General features: G+C 51.4%; 2 protein-coding genes and 1 long non-coding RNA gene across 12 annotated transcripts in view; 1 reads left to right on the top strand and 2 right to left on the bottom strand.

The window, feature by feature from the left end:
- The window catches only part of LOC309859774, a 296,536-nt gene that overhangs the window by 136,521 nt on the left and 140,142 nt on the right, over positions 1 to 19,873 (bottom strand). The window lies entirely within an intron of this gene.
- LOC309859769 (zinc finger protein 37 homolog) overlaps positions 1 to 19,873 on the bottom strand; it is a 35,305-nt gene that overhangs the window by 10,784 nt on the left and 4,648 nt on the right. For 3 of the 9 annotated variants that reach the window (XR_014308881.1, XR_014308882.1, XR_014308883.1), the window contains exons 2-3: positions 15,366 to 15,525; positions 14,407 to 14,547 (exon numbers count right to left, since the gene is read on the bottom strand). Coding sequence is in view for 4 of the 9 variants with exons in the window: in XM_082720885.1 (XP_082577011.1) it covers positions 2,889 to 2,929; positions 7,357 to 7,487; positions 14,407 to 14,547; positions 15,461 to 15,525 (378 nt within the window). In the remaining 5 variants the exon portion in view is untranslated. Of the gene's footprint in view, positions 1 to 2,450; positions 2,930 to 7,356; positions 7,488 to 14,406; positions 14,548 to 15,365; positions 15,526 to 19,873 lie in introns of those variants that run through there. The other 6 variants (XR_014308885.1, XM_082720884.1, XM_082720885.1 and 3 more) reach the window with 5 other exon arrangements.
- LOC309859768 (uncharacterized protein) lies at positions 2,457 to 9,346 on the top strand (the record flags this gene model as incomplete). The annotated part of the gene is made up of 5 exons (XM_082720883.1): positions 2,457 to 2,514; positions 5,218 to 5,283; positions 6,990 to 7,075; positions 7,462 to 7,538; positions 8,746 to 9,346. 5 exons carry the CDS (start codon positions 2,457 to 2,459, stop codon positions 8,876 to 8,878), a joined length of 420 nt encoding a protein of 139 aa, XP_082577009.1. The 3' UTR covers positions 8,879 to 9,346.

Here is a 19,873-nt window from a genome sequence, read left to right as displayed (position 1 = left end):
AGGACACCACATTCCTCGCTGACCACAGCTCCACCTGGAGGGTTGCTCAGGATTCCGTCTCCTCAGACAGGGACGGGGAGAAAGGAAGGGGCCCACATCTGTCCTAGCTCGGGACGTTTCTCAGACAGGGTCAAAACACAAAGGAATCAGAAGCTACTTTAGTCGACCCAAACATCACCACCAGCCTTACAAAAATGCTCCCATCTTGAATGCACATAGAGGGAAGGCTCACTGGGAAATGGCAATGGCCAGGAAAGCTTCATCATTAGCTCGGGGCCCGATCCGACTTCCTGACAATCTGCTACATGGCCAGGTTAGAGAGTGCCCCTCTCGCCTGGCCTCCGCTCTCTCGTGAACTTGCCGGATCCTGACTGGGGGAGCTGGGTCCTGGGAAACTGGGTCCCGCGGACTCCAAGGACACACCCACATGCCACAGGAAAGGAAAGACTGGGAAGAATCAGCACTTTGCAGATGGGGACTCTGTTGGAATGGTCAGATGTCAGTACATAGAAATCCTGGGTCTTTGGTTTTCCTGACCCTGCATGACTCAGGGACAAATAGAAAACCTCTAGGGTACTTGTGCTTGCATTGAATGCAACCCTGCCACACAGTGTTCTTCTGCAGAAATACAATCTCCTAGTAGAGGTGAGAGATAGGTGGGAGCGGCCAAGAAACGGTCTTGACCATGACCATGACACAGGCGCTGGTTGGAGGAACTTGCCTGTCAGTATGGAACATGTCTCTTAGTGTTTACCCTTTCTGCTTGAAGAGGTCACCCTGATTCCACTCCCTGTAGCTCAAGTTCAGAGTCAATATTTCTCCCTCCATTCCTGCTCCTTGCCCTGACCTCTCTCGATGCAGCAGCAGCTTGCTCAGTCCATACCCACGCCATACACTCCCGGGCACGCCCACCCAAAGCGAAACTCCCTGAGCTCTTCCTGCCAAGCCCCACCAGTGGACTGACCATTCTGTGGATCTCTCCCTAGCTTGGCTGGATGGACAGGCGGGTGAGCGTTCAACAGAAAAGAATGAGGAAGACGCCCCGTTTTACACCAGAGTGGTACGCTGGCCTTTCTTTGGGGGAGACACAAAACTCTTCTGGCTTTTTAAATCAAGGTCACATAAAAAAAATCTCAGCATGCACCATTGACAGGGTAGGGAGAAGTTTGAGAGAGAATCTGTTACCAAATGCTACCTAACCCCGAAGGCATTGCAGGGGGGCTGGGACAACCACAGCAGGATCTCCTACCATCTGGAGGGCAGGGAGCTTTGGTACGGGTAGCAGCTATTCCTCCTTACCACCTATTTTGTCCAGTGGGACCTGAAACGTGGGACCTCTAGGAAGACTGGGCGCATCTGCAGAGGACTCATTTTGCTCTTGTCACACTTTGTGGCTCACGGGCCTCTAGCACACTTCCGCATCGGGCTTCCTCCCATCCCCCAGGGAACAAAAGAGCCATGCAAACAGGACAAAGCCTGATTTGATGTTCATACTGTTTTCTTTTCTGAAATCACAGGTGTCCCTGCTGGAAGGGGATGGCGGTAAGTATTCTGTACTCTAGAGTCACTCACTTGTTTGCAACAACCTGGAAAAGGGCAAAGGTCGGGGCTTCCTCACAGGCTCCACCACGAGAACCACCCTGATACCAGGTCCGGCGGGACTGAGAAGAAGGGTCGGAGTAACAGAAAGGGATTTTCTGGGGAAAGACCCGTGGCCTCATGGCCCTGTCCCCAGAAACTACTGCGCTGCTCTTAGGTGGTGCAGGTTTGGGGGCAGGCAGTAGGTGTGCCTTGGAGATGGACTATTTCACAGCCAACCTAGGCCCTGTAGCTCCAACAGGAGCCAGAGTTTCTATTCACATCCCTGCTCCTCTCCAGGACCTTTCATCCTCCATCCAGGAAGGGCCCACTGCACCTCAGTCCATACTGATGAGCTCCCCACTTCCACACACTTGTCCACACGTGCACGCCAAGCAAAGCTCCCCGAGCGATTCCCGAAGAGTCCCATCGGGGTCCCGACACTCTCTGTGTGTATCCACCTAGATCCCCTCGATAGTCTGTTCGATGACCATGACGTGGACAGCACAGAAGGAGAGGTCCCATTTTTCACCAAGGTGGTAAGTTAGCCTTCCTTCAGGTGAGGTACAGCATCCCTTATGTCCCTGATACTCGCAATAAGATCCGAACACCTCAGCACGTACAATGTCCTTGGTGAGGAGATTCTTGAGGGAGCGACTCTTAGCCAGGGACACCCCATTTCAAAGACCCTGAAGGAAACAGCAGGTTCGGTTACAGTCCACAGGGTCCTTAGCTTTTTCACGGGTGCTACTGACACTGCCGTGCCACCAATGGACCGAGGGCATGCGACCTCTAGGTGGATTCCATATCACTGCCCATGACCCTGCCCATCACCAAGAGACCAAAAGAGCTGTGCACACAGGACGAGGCAGGACTTGATGTTCATCATGTTTTCTTTTCTGAAATCACAGGTGGCCCTGCTGGAAAAGGAGCATGGTAAGTATGCTGTCCTCTAGAGTCACTCATTGCTTTTGAGCAACCTGGACAATGGGCAAGGTGGGGCCTCCTTGCAGGCTCCATCTTGAGAGCTACCCAGAATCCAGATCCTGTTGCAACGAGACTAAGGGTCATGTTCCGGACCGAGACCCGAGGCCTCGTAACCCTGGCCCTGGAAGCTACCGTGCTGCTCTTAGGTGCTGTAGGATCGGGTGATGGGCACAAGGTCTGTTTCCATGGGAATCCATGTGCTGTGATTCGCAGGGTTGGTGTGTGTGTGTCAGGTGGATGAATGCTGTGCTCTCGAACGTGTCTGGTCCCCTCAAAATGGCAATTAATGGTGTCCGCGTTCTCAGGGATGTTTCCCATCACTGTCACGTCATGAACGTCCATTCATGGGAAAACTCTTCAACACCTACAATTGAAAGAGGTGTTCTTTCCTTGCAAATACACATCAATCCCCCCAGAAAACAAATCCCGTCGCTAACTAGGAAGGGCTAGACTGTGCCCCAAAGACACAAGTGTGTCTTTTCCAATCCCTGTTACTGAGTCAGTGTTCATGGGGCTCTCCCGCCAAGCTAGGTCTCGGGCAAGAATGGTCACAGCACCTCCCTCTTGACACTGCACTCACAAACACACATCTCTGCATCAGAGGCCCCACGATGCGTCTTCCCAACCTCATCGAAAACACTGAGTGCGGGGACACACTTCCTCCCTTCTGCAGGTGGCTTCCGGGGCAGCCGCGTACAATAGCCCATTCGGGGATGACCTGCACAAAGGGGTAGTGGCCAGGGAACAGATGGGGCCAATTCACTCCATGTTTCTCCATGGAGATCTACCATTTCCCTGCAGATACTATGTCTGAGAATGCAACTGGCCTTCTCCCAGGGAAATCCCACACCCACCACTGGTCCTTGCTGGGGATCTTGGAGGTGGGTCCAAAAGGTGTCCTATACAAGGGGAATGAGGTGGTCTTCAGGGACTGAGCATCACTGGGGGCACCTGGGCCCCCTCCATGCAGGAACAAAGGATGCTCTGTGCATCGCAAGGTGGCCAAAGAGAACCTCAAACCTCAACAGGGGTGACAGAACAATCATCACCCATTTCGCTGGCCATCTGTCCATGCAAGAGGGCCTTGTTAGATTCGGAAGGTTTGGGCTAAGAGACAACTCAAGGGAGTTCAGTGCCTGGGAATGGAAACAGAGCCAAATCAGGGTTTCAGGGTTCTTTGGCAGACAACAAGACTTTCTCTCATGAGAAACATGTATTGGAACAGAATCTGATTTTCCAACATCTCTTTTTCTCACTCGCATGCGCGGAATCCACGGGAGTACATTTCGCTGCTCTCCGAGGACACTCAACGGGCTTTTCCAGGGTAGTTGCACCAGTCTGCATTCCATGAATTGCATACAAAGTCTCTAATTTTCTGCCTCCTTCCAACATGGGTCCTGGGTTTGAATTCCTGGTTTGGGTCCTCGCCACCCTAACTGACAATGCCACAGCTCAGCATCCTTTGGATTCGCATTGCCCTCACGATGCCTTACGTTGAGCATCTTTTCGTACGATGTCTGTCTGACTGGCCGAGTCATACGTTCCCTTTGCAGCACAGACTATTCCAGTCTTTTTCTCGATTCTTTCATTTGGTGAAATCCCGGTCTTCTTTTGTTTGGTTGGTTTTCTTTGTTGTTCTTCCTTTTTGTCAGTGAACACACCTTTTCTGAAATAAGGATTGCCAAGGGTGTCTCCAATCTGTGGGCTGCCTTTTCACTCTGTTCACTGTTTCAGAAGAGGATGCTTTTCCTGGGCGGTCCTCTTGGGAAGCATCGTGATGCCAACATGAGTGCATTTCCTTGGGCATTTCTCTTCCGCTCCCAGGTGCCCCTGCCTATTTGTATGCCAGCACCCTCCTGTTGGCTCGGGGGAATCATCCAAGGTATTGGAAGGTCAGCTTCTAGAGACCCACCACCGACTTCTTCATATTCAGAAACGTCGTGGTTCGCTGTGTTCCTTTATGGTTCCCTTATCTATTCTAGCAGCTCCTCTGTCCCGAGAGCATCACATTGTATGCTTTAGATTAGTGCTGCACAGAATCCGCTCCCCATTTATTCTAGGAACTGGGGCTTCACCTTAATCTCTTCGGGTCCAAAGACCTCCAGCAGCACCTGGTGGGTGTGTGTGAGTCCAGGAACGTCTTCCCTTGATCAACATCCCTGTCAAGCCAGCCACTGATGCCCGAGCAATACACAGGAGAGCAGGCCTCCTCTCTCGCTCCTGGTTTGTGTCTAGTGCTGAGTGATCCAGGAAAGAGTCTGTCTAGGATCCATCATACACAGTCATTTATTATCTCAGCGCAGTACACGGAAATCATCAAGGGAACAAAAATGTCCAGTTGCTCACTCCCACTAGCCACACGTCAAGAGTCCCATAACGACTGGAGTTTCTGATGGTTGCGCTGAGAGGGGACAGCGGTCACGGGCATGCAGAACTGACACTGAGGTGACTGCTGCAGCGTCCTGGTCTCATTAGAAGGCATGAAACTCCAATCCCTGTCTCCTCCAAGGGCTCCGGCTCCGCCAGCCCCGTGAACCTCTGAGAGCACTGCAGAAAGGTCAGGCAGATGCTGCACGGCCCAGAGACATCTCAACGCACCTGGGATGAAGGGGTGAGGCGGTTTCTCTCCTAACGGCATTGCTCCTCTTTCAGTTCTTGCAGATCTACTGATAGAGAGCATCGAGGACTACTCCTTCAGTGAGGACGAAATCTCTTCAGGTAGGGAATGGCACCAAGGAGGGGAACAACATGGGGTTGCCCCTGCCGCTCTGGAGAAGGAAGAAGGTGGGTCAAAAACCACCAAGGAAAGCAATGCTCTGTCACAGGCATGATTTGCTCATGTCACGTTCTCAGGATGAAAAGAACAGACGAGGTGTCCACGGGCCTTTAGGGTAGGCTGGGTTTGTCATCACCACTCGACTCCTTGCGTGGCTCCTTGAAGGATCTTTCCCATCAAAGCTGCTCGTGCCTCCCTTGGCCACTGCCACACGTCAAAGCTTGGCCTCTTTGCTCATGGCCTCTCAGGAATGGTGCACAAGAGATTCTGCATCATTCTTGGCACGGGCCCAGACCTAGTCATGCTCAGGACTTGGCGGCCCCAACCGCACTCTCCTGGGCAAGAGACACTACGCGACACTCCGTTCTGGTCTGAGCCAGGAGGTATAAGACAGGTCTAAATTCTCTCCCTCATAACCTCCACTACCAAACCATCCTGGTTCTCTCCAAGCTGCTGTACTTCAAGGGGACGCCCAGAGCTGCAGAAGGGAAAGCGTACTTCCCCTGGGTTCACTACACAGGCTCCCGTAAATCAGAGCTTCTGCCAGCCTTCACACCCCAGCCGAGTCTGACCTGGGGACGTGTTCCCAAGGGTGGGATGGCCCCATGCAGCTGCCCTGGAGAACCCCTGTCATGGGCCACGGTCCCCCGGGCCTGTGTGAAGGGGCTGCTGGACCTGCTTCACACACTTGCTGCCCCGGGTCCACTCTACCTCTCACTAGCTGGTGCTGAAGCATAGCACAGAGCCTCTTGGGAGCAGGGCCAGGGAGTCATGGTTCCTCTCACAAACCCACCTCGCTGGCCCACAGCCCTGGCCATGCTCCCCACTCCCTAGGCATGCCCAAACGGCAAACATTCCTCAGGCCTGCCCAGGGCCCTACACACACCCCGACCCCGTCCATTCCTGGCAAGCCTCAGCAGGAGCACTGGCAGGAATCCCGTGTTTCAGTAACCATACCGCTGGACATTTTCCAGCCCTGAACAGCTGAGGGCGCCTGCACAATTTCCCATGCTCCTGTCTCCATTCAACCTCTGTAACACTTAGGGAAACAGAGGGTGTTGCGTTCCCTGAAACACGTCCCTGGGAAGGTCATCCCAGTCCCTGGGCAGACATGGGCTGTGGGGACGTGGTGGGCCATCTCTCCCGGCACTTCCCCAGCAATCCCAGACCCATGACAGCTGCTCCCAGCACAGACGGATCGGGGGATTGATTCCAGGGGACCCAGGATATCTCCTCTCTTTCCTTGGTGGCCCCCTCCTGGACAACAATAGGACTGGTGGAGCTTGGCAGGGGGAAGGACATGGAGCATCTCTAGGGGAGGAGGTGGAGGAGGAGGACGAAGGAGAGCAGGGAAGGACAGGAACAAGGACAGAGGAAGACAAAGTCCCGCAGAGGCAGTCTTAGGGACAGTGACAGCCTCCAGGAGGGAAAGGATCACACAGCCAGGCTTCCGGGTCTTGGAGAGAATCGGAGGTGAGAAGAACAGTTGGGCAACCAGAGACCCCCCTGTACCCTGCGGAGATCAAACGACCAAGGCCAGGGAGGACTCAGAGCTAGGGACGCACCCCACTGAGGGCAGAGCCCAGCATCCCCAGAGCAGCAGGCCGTGGGTCGTCACCTGCACTAACTCCCCTTTGTTCTCTCTCAGGGCCAACCCCAGCACCCTCGCTGCTCCCTAACCCGAAGAAGGATTCCACAGAAGGCGATTCCGATGGAAGGAGCCACCCTGCGCCTGTAATTCACTTCCACCTCCATCTCTTGGGCTTCCTCTCTCCTCTGTCCCTAAGTGCCTCTGCCCAGCTCTTCCCCTTTCCCTGCTTTGAGGACGCCAACCCCGGAGGTCCTCGTCTCTGGCAGGCACTCGGGCTCTGCATGGGAACTGCTGCATGAAATCCCTGGGAAGCTCTCCTCACCCCTTTCCTACCATCACCCTGACCCCTCACCGCGGACTCTGGGAAGCAGCCCCGGACAGCAGAGCAGGGAGGAGGGCTGGGAATCGGCAGGGCACGGATCACCCGGCTGGAGGGGCCTCGGGAAGGGAGGCTGGGCCTGGGTGTCCCCACTTGGTTCTCTGATGCCGGGGAGTCTGTGCTCATGCCCACTTCTGCTCTTGCTCTTAGCTCTCAAGAAACTTTCCTTCAGTGGACTTGGCGCAAACAACAAGGGAAGCAGAAGAAGAGGAGGACCCGGGAACGGGGTGAGTCAGGCAGGAAAAGGGGCCGGTGAACATGGACACATCTTTTCTCTCGTTGCCCCGTCCCTGTTGTGGGTATCTCAGCAAACAGCACAAAACCCGGGGTGCTGCCCTAGCCTCTGACCACAAAGAGGAGAGGAGAGGAATATCCCAGTCCCTGCGGCACTAGGAGGTCCTGAGAACATCCCACGGGGAACCTCCACCTGATCCCTGCGACTCCCTGTGGTGGTTGGGCGCTGTCGTCCAGGAGCTGCTGATCTTGGAGGGAGGGCCCTGGCTGCCTGGAGGGACTGGACCCCAGGCAGCCTAGGCACAGTGACCTTCTGGCAAAGGGCTCCACGACCCCCATTGAGCCCCTCCCTCTGCACGACACAAGCCTTGCCCTCCCACCCTGCAAAAGCCAGCAGACAGCTTGCTCCCGGACGATACTAGTCGCGAAGAGACAGTGGTGGGGTGGCCTCATCTCCCACTTCAGGCACGTGAGAAATGAGCAAACAAGACAGGCCCCCGGGCTCACAGGAGCAGGACAGCTCACCCCTTCCAGCGCTGCATCCCTGTGGGCGGGGAGTCGGGCCTGGTCTCCAGATGAGTCATGTCCGCCGGCCACTCCCATACGATCTAACCAACACCTCCAGTCCCCTGAGCCTCCAAGATGCCTCGTGGGAGGTAGTGGGTCCCCTCATGGCACATTTTGCTTTGTGAGTTTCATACTCTAGAGACTCACCTCGATCCCTCAGTCGGCAGGGGAGACCCACCAGGGAAAGGCCACCCTGCCTACTCCCACCTTGCCCAACACCTGCCCACAGCCCGTGGACTGTGCGAACTCACTTCCCATGGGGGTCAGGAGCACGTCGTCTCTGCCACGCCACCTGCAACACTCATGTGGGCAAAGGCTCCCCCCACAGAAAAGGGCACGTCCAGGGCTCTCAGAGAGGCTGGGGAAGGGACAGCCCAGCAGGAGGAGGACCCCGCCGTCATGGAGGAGGACGCTCAGGGAAGGGGCCTGAGGGACCCTGGCAGTGTAGCCTTCATTCAGCCCCAGGGGGCCCACAGGAAATTCCCCTTTCTTCAGGTCATGCATGGGTTCTGCAGGAAAACCTCCACCTCAACACCTCAGAAGACATGTCCCGCAAAACCCCACAGGCCTCTGGTAAGGCCCAGGCCACACGCCACTCGCTATCTCACACCACTCTACCCGTTGTCTCCACAGCTGCGCCACAGGACAGTGTGCCCACCACCCCGAGGCACCAGAGGCTCCCAGGGTGCTCCAACAAAGGGAGCCAGGACGGCCCTGGGGCCCCACTTGCGGCTCCGATTTGGGCCCGGAGGAGGATTCGGCGTGAACGTACAGGGAAACACGCCTGCAGGAACGGCTCTCTTACGCCTGACCTCCGTAGGCCAAAGAGAAGACTTCTGGGCAGCCCACCAGAGGACGGCACTGGAGCCCCGAGGACGAGATGAGAGGACCCTCTGAGTCGGCCACCACACCCAGAGTTGGCTGCCCGGGCCCAGCCGATGACGGGACACTTGGAGCACGAGGCAACCACCTGGGCCCACAACAGTCCGTTGTGTGGGGAGACTGGGCCCACCTGGGACTGGGCGGGACAGCAGCCTTCCCGTTGTCTCCCCTGTCTGCTGCAGGGGCTGCTCCTCCTCCCGCTGTCCCCTGCAGTCCCCGACAACCCTGCAGAGCATGACACATGCAGGACGAAGCGGCACTGCCAGGGCCCCTTGACCACCCTGGGATCGACTCGAGGGCCAGCAGCCCTACCCCTGCTGGATTCCCCAAGGGTGCCGCCCCGGAACCGCCCCCGTCGCTTTGACGCACAGGACTGTGACCAATGCTGGGCTCAACACTGGCAGCAGCCCCACAAAACGGGCCCCGCTCAACCTGTGTGTTTGGCAGCAGCAAGAGGTTTAGGGAGGAGAGGCTCTCCCCTGCACTCAGCGGCCTCTTCCTTTTACAACTCAGACAGCAGAGGCCTCCCCCAGCTGGGCCTCTGCCACCTGACCAGGAACGACCCACGCGGAGGGACAGCTCTACGCCCCTATTCAGCAGGAAGAAGCTACAGAAGATGAGACCGTCCTCCTTCAACAACCTTAACCACGCAAGGCTCCGCCCTGGTCAGGGGCACACGAGGAGGGAGGGGAAGGCTAGCTGAGCGCCAAGCAGGAGCTGGCACACCACACCGCCCCCCAACCTGTGATACGGGGGACATCCCTCAGGCGCTCTGACTGCCCTCAAGCTGAGGAAAGGAAAAAACAGATTCTCCACAGATGGAGATCAAAACCCGGCAAGACCGGAGTCTCCCTCGGTTTGTAAAAGTCCTCCTGATTCTGCAGGAAGAGGCCTGCTTAACGAGAGCCTAGCGACCTGCCAGAGGCCCGGATCTCCGTTTCCTGAAGCCCTGACATCTCCCTCCCCTCCACGACACTGAGGGAGGCTGAGGCCGAAGGAAATGTCCGTAGGACAGAGTTTCTTTTCAAACGTGCAGTCCCTGGGATGGACCTGTGAGAGGAGGAAGGTAACATTCCTCCAGGAAGCTCCCCACCATCTTTCAATTCATGTCTTCCTGGCAGGAAAAACCACCTTCCCTTCACAAGAGCAAAGTCAACTGTATCCTCGGTGTCCTCTGCCCTCCTGCCACATTCTTGCAAAACCTCCCTTTTGCTTGACCTCCTCCAATGCCATCCCAGAAAGTCAGCCTCCTGTCACGACCCCAGCAAGCAGCCCTTTCTACCCAAGGGTCGTATCCCTGTGCCTTAATAAAAAGCACCTCCTGCCAGCAGAGCCGTCTCAAGACTTCTTTCTTGACCATCGGCCTTGAATGCTAACCTCTTTCCTACATCAGTCCTGTCTCCTGTAGGGCTCCTGTGGAAACAACCCTGCAACACGTTGGGCCCATTTCTGTCAACTCTTCCGACTCCATCCACCTCACCCACTGCACATTCTGTGTCCTCCGAGGACTGGACCCTTCTGTGATTCTTGCACTCAAACCCTCACATGGCCCCTCTTTCGGTCCTCGACGTGGCGGACGTTGCCCTTCTGAAACTCCCCAGCCTCCCATCCTCACTTTCTTTGTCTCGCATCTTTATCTGGTCCATAGGTTCTCATCACCAACACGCTACAACCAGTTTCTGCTCCTGAGTAGAGGACTCCATTCCTTTCCTTTGTCCTCAAGCTCAAATCTTAAGTCTCAGATGTTTGTCTCACAACTTTCAAAATTCTTCTTTCCCCTAATGCCTCTCTACCAGTTTCTCTTCTTCCTTTTTCAAGCCGCCCGCCCTCCCTCCCTCCCTTCCTTCCTTCCCTCCCTACATGATCTTTCCGTTCTTTGTATTCCTTCCTCCCTCCCCCTCTTTCCTTTTCTCCTTCTGTTCTGTTAGTCCCCACACAGCACTTCAGTACTTTTTCATCTAGTGTTCCGGGACTCACTCTTTGTGTACAAGACCCAGGAGCTCACGGCAATTCGTTCCCTATTATAAAGGATGAAGGGAGACCCACACGGGGGCATCTCAAAGGTCGGCTTCTCTGCAAGTCAATGGGAAGCTTCAGGGTCATGAACCCTGGCCTTCCACACTAGAGCTGGACACGGGCTACGCTAAGCATTCCCCACAATCCCCTGTCATCCAAGACCCTGAGCATACGGGCTGTCCCACCAGAGACCTGAAGAGTTTCATTTCTCGGCTGAAATGGGCCTCGAGTCAAGCCGCCGCCCGAGTGACTGGAAAAGTCAACTGGCTTCAGCACGACTCACGGGTATATAGTCTTTGAAACGGAAACTTCATTTAATCAGCAGTTGACGTGGGGGTGAGGCTACCATGTAGAAAGATCTATCTGAATTCCGGAAAGGAACAAGGCACCCGACTACAAGTGGCTTGCAGGGGTAGACGCAGCGACCATTCCTGAAGGGAAGGGCTGGAACGCGTTCATTGAGTCAGGAAGGGAGGAACGTGAGGGAGCGATCCTGCCACAGCCCCTCGTGCTCTGGCCATTAGCAGAGGGTTCACACTGCACAGGAACACGGGCAATGCTGGGGCACAGCACGGAGATGTCTCACGTGCCTCACCTCACTCCGGGTGTGCTGTGTCCTGGGAAGACAAGCCTTGTATTTGCTGATAATGTGGAAGAGCCTCAGCCATGTGTCCCTGGTGCCAGGGAAATCAGAGCTCGTTCATCCTGGATCGCAGCACACCCGTCTCCCCAGTGTGGGAGAGCCCTTAGTCGGGGCACTAACCTCGGGAGACACGAGAGAACTCACCCTTCTGAGGAACGGAGACATGACACACATAGGGGGAACCACCCCAGGGCAGTGCTCACCTCTGTACACAGTAAGACCACCGGAGACGCACCTCGGGGATGGAACGAAGGTGGGAGACCCTTCCTTCAGAGAGCTCTGCTCTTCTTCATGTCCAGGACCTCACACGGGGTAGAAGCCATGTGCTGGGATGGCCGCACAAGAGCTCGCAGCAACAGGCATCCCTTCGAGGCCATGGGCACGTTCCCACAGACAGAAACCGGTTGAATGCCATCTTCAGGGGAAAGCATTTAGGCCAGCCACACCCTTAGCCAGTATCTGAGGATCCACACAGGCGGCAACCCCGACAAATGCAGTCAACGTGGAAGAGCCGTTCGATACAGGTCTCACATTTGGGGACACCAGACAACTCAGAGCAGCGAAATCTGTGTCTGTCATTACTGGGGCCCCACCTGTACCCAGAGCGCCCACCTTGCTCACCGCCACAGAAATCACACAGTACAAACCCCTTGTCTCCCGTCACTGAGGCAGAGCCTTCAGCCAGAAGTGGGCCCTTTCCCAACACCAGAGAACTCACACGGGGAGAGTCACTGGAGCGGTATCCTGGTGGGAGAAGCTTCAGGTGGGGCTCAGGCCTGAGGCTCCCGCCACCATCTCAGACTGTACTTCATCCCTCACACGGGAGCGAAGGTGCAGGCACCCCTGGGACCCCTGCATCATCACTGTGGCTGACTGCCGAGGACATCCAATATGGGAATCCCATTCCTCACGGAGCCAACCCAGGAAGGACCTGGGAGGATTCGCACACAGGAAAATCCTCCCAGTCTGATGAGCAAAGGAACGGGCTCAGCTATCCCTTCTTCCCTAGCCAGCAATGACACCCTCACACCGAGGAATCACTGATCCCAACGCAACGAGGGGAAATTCTTCCCCGGACACTCCCATCAGAGAATCACTGGGCAACTACCTCCCAAGGAATTCCTCGGGGTGACACTGAGATACAAACTCAGACACTGCAAACACAGACAGCTGGGCCCCGTTCTGAGGGATGCGGAATGTGCTATTCCAGTAACCAATAGCCAGAAATCAAGCACATCTGCTCCGATCCAGCAGTACTTGCATAAAGGCCAGTCTCACCGAACAGGCGGGTCTCACAACACTGCACACTGTGCCAAGTAAGAACGGGGGACGTTTCCTTTACGACCTCTCACAACTGACACAGGTACTGTCTCTTGCTAGCAAGTGGGGTCACAGGAAGTAACGCTGCCCGGGATCCATGAGAACATCAAGTCGAGGGTGAGCTCGGAATCTCAGAACACAAGGCGATCAATGGATGTTCACGAAAACATGAACCTAACCATGTAGGTAGATCGCAAGGATGAATGGTCACAAGATTCAACAAACACATGGTTTGTGATCTACCTCTCACACCCTTCATTCTACTAATATTGTCCTCACAAAGTGCAAAGGATTTACAAATTAATTACACGCTTAGAAATATTTCTATTTACTTCACTTATCGGAGAGTGACAGAGCTAGCAGGGCGCAAGAACAGTCGGGGTCGGGCAGCGAGGAAGACGGAGAAGGGTGCCCAATACAGGGCTTGATCCCCCAGGATCCAGGGATCCTGACCTCAGCCAAGGGCAGATGCTTACCCAACTGCACCACCTGGGGGCTTGCAAATTAATTTCATCTCATACAAAGGTGTTCTTTGGAAGACCTGTGTGGACCAGGGCACGAAAACCTCGACAGTTCAGCATCAGGCAGTGAGGGCTTCCTCCCCGTCTATGAGAACGTGGGAGCCAAGGGCTTTTCTCCACCACCAAGTCAGCTACGTATCTCTGGGCCCGAGAGGGTGTACGACCACTGCAGACATGGAAATACTCCCCGATTCGGAAGATTTTAGAACAGGAGGGGGTTCTTACACTCCCTTCCATAAAGACAAAGCCTGTCCAGGAATGCCTGCAAGGTTCCTTCAGTTTACGGACCAATGTTTGGCTTTGGTTCAGGTTATGATGTCAGGGTTATGGGACTGAGCCCGGAGTCAGGCTATGGAAGGCATGGGGAGCCTGCTGAAGGGTCCCTCTCATCCTCTGCAACTCCCACACCCCCACCAAAAAGAAACAGGAGAGAGAGAGAGAGAGGAGAGAACGTGTGCCGAAGTCCACTCAGACATCCATTTGTAAAGATGCCCGGGATTCGTGGCTCTAGATGAATGGCCCAATAAAGCAAGTGTGGGCAGAACGTCGATGGTCGAGAGAATGTTTATTTATTAAGTTTTATTTTATATAAAAGAATTTATTTTTTATTAAGTCAGTCGTGTGTCTTACTAAGTCAGGCTGCAATAACTCAGGACTCTGCTACCAGGGGCAACATGGAGTTCAGAGGTTTTGTGTGGGGCAGGGACTTGCAGAGCCTTCTCCATATGTACCCAGAAGTAAATTTCCCCCACAGCCAACTCTAGACATTCTGGTTAAGGGTACATCTCCAAGTTAATCAACAAGAAGAGGCTATCATTTCCTCCGGAAGAGAGATGAAGCCGGCAAGAAAGACACCCAAGTCAAGGCCTGAACCTCAACCCAGGGGGGAGATTCAGAACCAAGACAACTTACCACTGCGATGCACGTGCAACAGGGAGATGGCAGCGGTCACACTCCTGGACGTGCTGCACTTCCATCTGCACTGAAGAGACAGAGGCCAGACGCTTTGGATGCTGCCCAGGAGGCCACGTCCCCTGAGCCTCGAAGCACCACCTGTAAAAACAAGGAGAGCATTCAGTCGAGGTCTCAGGACCCACACATGGGGAGACACAGAGTCACCCATAACGGAAAGCAGGCCCCTCCCTCCCAGCAGGGAGTGCAGGCTCAAAAAGGCCAAAATCACAGGGCCCTGCCATCTGTCAAAGTCTTAGCATGGCTGCTGGAAGACCTTCCCCTAATACATGCTTAGAGATTTGGCTTCCAGAACTCAACACAGGAAAAGAAAAAAACCAACCAAAAAAAAAACCCCCAACAACAACAACTACCTTCCCCTTCCCCAACACCCTTCCACTATAGGGTCGTGGCTAAGGCAGACTTCACACTGTGCGCATTTTGCCCTGATAAACGTCAACCCTCCAATAAAGCACAGAGCGTAGAGCTAGGCTTGGGCACCCCAGCGACCTGGCTGGCTGCCGTGGCTGCCTGGGCCTGCCTGCCTCCCTCCCTCCCTGGCTCCAGTCCTTTCCTATGAGCATCTGCCTGGGCCCTGGTACTCTGGCTCTGCCCCAGGTACTCCGGTCTCTGGGTGCAGGCCGTCAGAAGGCAGTTGAAGGGTCGCAGACTCCAGCCGGCCGGCCCTGTGCTCCGCTCAACCCAACCACCGTGGTAACCAACATGGGCCCAGGTGCCAGATCGAACTGCAGCCCCCACCCTCCTGCTCAAACACAGGTTCCCCTCAGAAGCAAGGCACATCGGCCCCAAATAACCTGCCCTTTAGCCCCCACCCCACCGCCCTGAATATCCCCTCGGAACGGAAGCCCCAGAAGCCAACACAACCACCATTCCAGGCAGCGCATTCCACTCATCCTCACGTCTTGCACAGGTTGTCTGAAGGGTCCAGAAAAACCCGCCTACGTGCTGCTGTGATGTGAGGAACCCTTCACTTCCCCAGAGTTTGAAAGGTCACCTGACCCATTTTGGAGGGCTGTCCCAGCGACCACGCCCACTCCTCCTGCCACCCTGGGACTCTGCCTGCAGAAAAAGAACAAGAAAGAACAAGAGTTGGTGATAATGTGAAGAAAAAGGAACCTTGTGTACTGATGGTGGGGATGAAAACTGGTGCAGCCATTATGGAAAACAATGGGAGGTTCCTCAAAAAATTAAAAATAGAACTGTCATGTCATATGTTCATATGTCATATGTTCCAGTAATTCCATTACTGGGTATTTGCTCAAAGAAAAGGAAAACATTTGAAAAGATACGTTTACAGTGCAGCACTATTTACAGTAAGCAAGATATGGAAGAGCCCGTCAATAGATGAATGGATAAAAAAGACATGACGTATATATATAGATAGATAGATAGATAGATAGACAGATCTCTAATAGAATAGTACTTGGCCAGAGAAAAGAATGAAATCTTAACATTTGCAACAACATGGATAAATCTAGAGGGTTTAAAACTAAATAAAATAAGTCAAAGAAAGACAAATATCCTATGATTTCAATCATATGTGAAATTTAAGAAACAAAACAAAGCATAAAAGAGACAAAAAAAAGAGACTCACGAATATACAGAACAAACTGGTGATTACTAGAGGGAAGGTGGGTGGAAAGAGGGCATGAGACAACGAGGGTGTATCACTGAAAAGGAAAAACAAAACTCGATCTGAAGTCATTTTTATTGTCTACGTAGAAAATCTCAAGTAACTTATAAAAAGAAAAAAAAACTATTGGAAGTAATGAGGAAATACCAAAACATCATAGGATACAAGGTCAATATAAAAAAGTCAACTATTTTCCTATATCTGAATAAAGAATTGAATTCCATATTTTCAAATGAAAAAAATACCATTTACAATACACCCCTAGAAAGGGGTACTCAAGTATAAAATCTAACACAATACATATATACAGGAAGACAAACCTGATGGAAGAAATCAAAGATCTAAATAAATGGAGAGAGAGTTCGTATTCATCGGTAGAAAGACTCAATATGGCTAAGAGGTCAATTCTTTCCAACTTAATCTATAAATTCAATGAAATCCAAATAAAACCTCCCAGTTATCTTGCAGATATTGACAAGAAGATTCTGAAGTTTACACAGAAACGCAAAAGATCTAGAAGAGCCAACACACTGGACACCTGGGTGGCTCAGGTGGTTGAGCATTTGCCTTCAGCTCAGGTCACGATCCCAGAGTCCTGGGATGAAATCCCGAGTCAGGCTCCTTGCTCAGAGGGGAGCCTGCTTCTCCCTCTGCTCTCTCTGCCTCTGACATCCCGTTTGTGCTCTCTCTCTGACATATAAATAACATCTTTAAAAAAAGTTTAAAAAAAACAGAACAGCCCACACAATGTGGAAGAAAAATGAGAATTCACCTTACCTGGTCTTGAGACTTACTATAAAGCTACTAGTAACCAAGACAGTGTGTTAGTGCTGAGAGAGACACACAGATCAACAGAACAGATTACAAGGACCAGGAATAGATCCACCAAAATAAAGTCAAACATTTTTTGACAAAGGCACAAAGGGAATAAAAGGAGAAGAGACAGTCTTTCAACAAATAGTGCTCAAACAACTGAATGAACACTCATGCAAAAGAAATGAAACTAGACACAGACCTTACACAAGTATTAACTAAAAATGAATCAGAGATCTAAATGTAAAATTGCAAGAATAAAGAATACAGGAGAAAAATCTCTCGGACACTGGATTTGATGATGAGTTTTTAGATAGAACAGAAAAAGCGTATTCCACGGGGGAAAACATGCGTTGGATATATTAAAAAGAAAGTCGTCTGCTCTGTGAAAGACATTTTTAAGAAAATGAAAGGATAAGGCACAGACAGGGAGAAAATATTTGGAACACAGATATCTAATAAAGGCTTTGTGTCCAACATGAGAAAACAGCTCTTAAAGCTTCAATAGTAAGAAAACAAATGACCAAATGAAAAATATGCAAAAGATTTGAACAAACACTCCACCAAAGATATAAGGATAGCAAATAAATACACGAACAGATAGATGCTCCACATCACCTCAGTGGGGATATGCAGACAACATGACACAGGTATTGGAATGGTTACATCAAAAATAATGACAGTACCAATTTCAGGTCCAGAATCAGAACAACAAGATTCTGATTCATAGTTGGTAGGAACAAAAACTGATACAGCCACTCTGTAAAAATAGTTTGGCAATTTCTTGCAAAGCTAAACATACATACATACATACATACATAACCAACACAGCAATTTCACACCCTATGTTTTTGAAAACTTATGTTTTAAAACCTACATGCGAATACTCTGAAATCACGTATGTAATTCTGAAATCATGTGTATGTATTCTAAAATTGAACTATCAAATAAATGAAATTCAGATATTAGCTAGATTCTCACTGTTAATGCAGGAGATTACAGACAAGCAAGGAGAGAAGGTTAGAATGTTCCATTTGGTAATGATTACAACAGGAGACAACAGTGGGAATACCTAGCTTACTATAGATACAGATGGTTACATACTAAACTATTTATAGACACATGTATATACACGAGAGAGTATATACATATTCCCTTCTTGAGTTAGCTGAGAGGGTCTTTGAGCAATGACTTCCCAGTCACAACAGACACACCTAGTCCCCCAATCTTGGTTTCTCATACTATGCTCCAATGAAAAGAACCAGAACTACTGAGGCGGGGGAAATGGCTAATCCTAGGGCAGGAAAGACAGAAGATGAACCTGGAAAACCTACTGCCACAGAGTAAGGAAGAAATATTCAAACAATAACAGGGTATGTCAATAGACAAGGGAACCAACAGAAGGTGCCTTTTAAAAAATTTATTGACTTGTTTTTGAGAAAGTAGGAAAAGGAGAGAAAGCATAAGCAGCAAGGAGGAGCACAGGGAGAGAGAGAGAATTTCTATTTATTTACTTACTTACTTACTCATTTATTTATTTGACAGAGAACACAAGTAGGCAGAGAGGCAGGCAGAGAGAGGGGGGGGGAAGCAGGTTCCTTGCTGAGCAGAGAGGCAGATGTGGGGCTCCATCCAAGGACCCCGGGATCACGACCTGAGCCTGAGCCTGAGCCAAAGGCAGAGGTTTTAACCCACTGAGCCACCCAGGCACCCCAAGAGAGAAAATTTCAAGCAGGTCCCACACTCAGCAAAGAGCCCAACGTGGGGCTGGATCCCAGGACCCTGAGATCATGACCTGAGCCAAAATCAAGAGTTGGACACTCAACCAACTCAGCCACCCAGGTGCCCCTAGAAGATGCTTTTACTAACCAACCTGAAACAACTTGAGCAACAAAAAGAACAAGGTATCATTGTACTATAACCAAAATATAAAATAACTAGCCATGAATTCATGCTGATAGTAAATAGAACAGAAAAATCTCCTATGCAGAATTCCTGATAATTTATGTACATAATCATGTAGCTACTCCAACAGGAAGGAGGTATAGTGTAAGTGGTATAGTGTAATTGCCCACTTCCTTCCAAGGAGTCCAGTATGAGGACAGAGAAAACAAAGTAATAAGTCATGTCCAGAGCACTAACCCTTGATATCATAAGACCAAATCACATTTTATCTCTGTGGTCTTCCTCCAAGAAACCCATAACCTCAGTCTAATCATGAAAACAACAGCAGACAATTCCCAATTGAGGGACATTCTTCAAAACACCTAACTGTACTCCTCAAAACTGCCCAGGTTATCAAAAACAAGGGAAGTCTGAGAAATTGTCACAGCCAAGGGGAGCCTAAAGAAACGACTAAGTGAAATGTGGCATTCTGAAACAGAATACCTGCATGGGGAGAAAACACCAGGGTCAACTATCGAAAGACAAATCACATCCCATAAAATAAGAGTTTGCAACCCATTAAATGGACAAGCACTAGTATCCCTAATCTATAAAGAGCTAGACACTGAAGAAGAAAAACAAAAAAAGCCACAAACCTAAGAGGAAAATGGGCAAAAGATATGAACAGAGGGTTCACAGAAACGTAAATACCTCTTTCAGATACATGGAAAAATACTTAACCTCACTCATAGTTAAGAAACTTGCAGATATAAACTTCATAAAATACCATGTTTATCTTTCCACTGCCAAAATTCCAGAAGTTGAACCACGTGTTTTATGGGAGAAGCTGTGGACAAACAAGCACTCAGGCGGTGTCGATGGGAGTGATACAAAATGATACCATAATCCTGAATGATCGAGTTATCAATTCTATGCACCCGTTGACCTGGTAGCGCACTTCTGGGAATTTATTGGATAGAAAAAACCTATATGTACAAGGTCATTCATTAGAACATGGTTTGTAATAGCAAAAGGTTTGAAATAATGCATAACTAACAATAACCAGTTAACGAACTA

The sequence above is a fragment of the Mustela nivalis genome (assembly GCF_964662115.1).
Source record: "Mustela nivalis genome assembly, chromosome: 2".
Taxonomy (NCBI): Eukaryota; Metazoa; Chordata; class Mammalia; order Carnivora; family Mustelidae; genus Mustela; species Mustela nivalis.
This window is presented reverse-complemented; position numbering and strand designations above follow the sequence as displayed.